Source organism: Neopelma chrysocephalum, unplaced genomic scaffold, assembly GCF_003984885.1.
Source record: "Neopelma chrysocephalum unplaced genomic scaffold, ASM398488v2 Primary Assembly neopelma1_90579, whole genome shotgun sequence".
NCBI classification, from domain to species: Eukaryota; Metazoa; Chordata; class Aves; order Passeriformes; family Pipridae; genus Neopelma; species Neopelma chrysocephalum.
Genome location: NW_020919393.1, coordinates 1 through 2,843, shown reverse-complemented (window position 1 = coordinate 2,843; position 2,843 = coordinate 1). Strand labels below are relative to the sequence as shown.

Genomic DNA, 2,843 nt, shown 5'->3' with positions numbered 1-2,843 from the left:
AAGATGATCAGAGGGCTGGAACAGCTCTGCTGTGAGGAAAGGCTGAGAGAATTAGGATTGTTCAGCCTGGAGAAGAGAAGGCTCCAGGGAGACAGGGTGCAGCCTTCCAGGGCCTGAATGGGGAGGGACTTTGCACAAGGGTGTGTAGTGATAGAACAAGGAGGAATGGCCTTAAACTGAAAGGCAGCAGGCTTAGATGGGATATCAGGAAGAAATTCTTCCCTGTGAGGGTGGGGAGGCCCTGGCACAGGTTGCCCAGAGAAGCTGTGGCTGCCCCATCCCTGGAAGTGTCCAAGGCCAGGTTGGTGGAGCAACCTGGGCTAGTGGAAGGTGTCCCTGCCCATGGCAGAAGGTGGGACAGGATGATCTTTAATGTCCCTTCCAACCCAAACCATTCTGGGATTCCATGATAATTGGCTTTGGGAGATTTTGGGTAACAAAGGGGCTTTTCACTCGGGAGCTCAGTTTCAGGTTGCTGTGAGGGTGACTCAGCCACACTCAGCGCGATGGGTGAGGTCCCTCAGGTCAAGCTTGGTTTTCCTGACTGTCTTTGCTCTCCACAGGGCCTCCTGTTCTCTACCCCTGAATGTCTGAAGGAACCCCAGGACCTGGTGAAGCTCTACCTGCACGAGTCCAACCGGGTGTACCGGGATAAGATGGTTGAAGCAAACGATTATGGTACCTTTGATAAAATCCAGAGGGAGACGGTGAAGAAATTCTATGATGTAAGTGTTGAGGTGTAAGTCTGATGATAATGTCATAGGAGTAACATAGGTTGATAACAACCACAGGATGGGTTTCTTGGAAAGGAAGTCACTATTGGGGATTTTCCTTTCCCCCCCTTTCTCTCTTATCCCTCTTTCCCCTTTGCAGACCATAGTTGCAGGTGCAACTGTATGGGCATGAAAAGGCTGGAATGCCATACTTCCCTTGGCAGGGGCACAGAGCTGCACTGGGGTTTCTATACTTCATATATACATTTTTTTCTCTCTTTTACAGGACATAGAAGAAACTTTAGAGCAGACCAAGCACATGAATATTTTTTGCCATTTTGCTAAAGGCACTGGGGAACCTGGGTACAGGCCAATTCCAACCTGGGAGGAGCTGAACCAGATCCTCGTGGAAGCCTTGGATAACTACAATGAAGTCAACGCTGCCATGAACCTGGTGCTGTTTGAGGATGCCATGTGCCATGTGTAAGGGGATTTTCTGGCTTTATGGTCTTGCCATAGCATTTGTGTGTGCAGATTGTTTTGTGGGGTTCCCTGGAGGATGGAGGGAGATGGATCAATGGGCCAAGGCCAGTGAGATGGGGTTCAACAAGCCCAAGTGCCAGGTCCTCACAACAACCCCATGGAATGCTCCAGGCTTGGGACAGAGCAGCTGGAAAGCTGCTGGTGGGAAAGGCCCTGGGGGTGCTGGTGACAGTGGCTGGACATGAGCCCAGGTGAGCCCAGGGGGGCAAGAGGCCAATGGCCCCTGGGCTGTGCCAGCCCTGGTGTGTCACAGGCCCAGGGCAGGGACTGTCCCTGTGCTGGCACTGCTGGGGCACCTCCAGTGCTGGGGCAGCTCTGGGCCCCTCGGACAAGAGAGACATTGAGGGGCTGGAGCGTGTGCAGGGAAGGGAACAGAGCTGGGAAGGGGCTGGAGCAGCAGGAGCAGCTGAGGGAGCTGGGGGGGCTCAGCCTGGAGAAAAGGAGGCTCAGGGGGGACCTTCTGGCTCTGCAACCCCCTGACAGGAGGGGGGAGCCGGGGGGGGGGCGGGCTCTGCTTGAAGAGAACAAGGGACAGGATGAGAGGACATGGCCTGAAGTTGCACCAGGGGAGGCTCAGGTTGGATATTGGGAAAATTTCTTCCTACAAGGGGTGATCAGGCCTCGGAAGGGGCTGCCCATGGAGGTGATGGAGTCCCCATCCCTGGAGGGATTTAAAAGCCATGTGGATGAGGCACTTGAGGACATGGTGGTGCTGGTCATTTAGAGGTCATTTCTAACCTAAACAGTTCTCTGACTCTGTGGTAAAGGGCCTGTTGCAGCTCCTCATGGCTCTAGTGTAGCAGAACCCAGAGCTGTATCCTTTCCCTGGCAGTGGTGGTTTCCTCAAACAGCTGTGAGGGTTGCAGACTTCAACTGGGAACCATCTCTGGAATCCTTATGGTAACACTGAGGTCTTCCTGTGTTGGGGCACATGAGGTGGCCTTTTGTAGAGGCTCCCATGGTCTGTGTGTCATTCCCACTGTGTGACTTGGCAAGGCCAACTCTCAAACCCACTTGAACAACCTTTGCAGGGAAAAGAAAATGTGGGGAAAATGTCAACATGAACCTGACTGGGAATCATTTCAGGGAAAATGAGGCAAATTTGGTGGGTGGTTATAAAGAGCTAGAATACAAAGATTATGACTAAGTCTCATTTCTGTCCCTGACTTTTCCTGTACTGGCAGGAAGGAACTGAGTGCTGAAGCCGTTGTTTTCTGATTTATGATACAGGTTTCACTGGAAATTTTCCAAGGAAAGGTAGTGAGATCCAACCCATCACTCCTCAGACTGTTTCTGGTGTCCAGCCACAGGATGTGTGCATGTTGTGATGCTCTAGGAAGGATCCTGGAGATAAACAGGGTGTTTTATACAGTGCCATGTTGTGGCACTACATACCTTTGAACCCCAGTAGAATTCAGAAGCAGCAAGGAGGAGTTCAAAGGGAGACAGGGGCATTCAGTGCCATGAGCTTGCCAGTCAAATTTTATGAGAGAAATGAGGAGGGTCAAAATAAAATTTTTACGTTGAGAGGTGATTGAAGTTTGACAAACCCATTAAATCTTTATTTTCACCTTTGGTGGAGATTTT

General features: G+C 51.4%; 1 protein-coding gene across 1 annotated transcript; it reads left to right on the top strand.

Annotated features, from left to right (window-relative positions):
* Positions 1 to 563: 563 nt before the first annotated feature.
* Positions 564 to 1,196, top strand: LOC113979926 (dynein heavy chain 9, axonemal-like; the record flags this gene model as incomplete). Its single annotated transcript, XM_027707206.1, has 2 exons — positions 564 to 725; positions 1,000 to 1,196. Coding segments are annotated over 2 exons (359 nt in total), but the record flags the coding sequence as incomplete, so codon positions are not given.
* Positions 1,197 to 2,843: the final 1,647 nt, after the last annotated feature.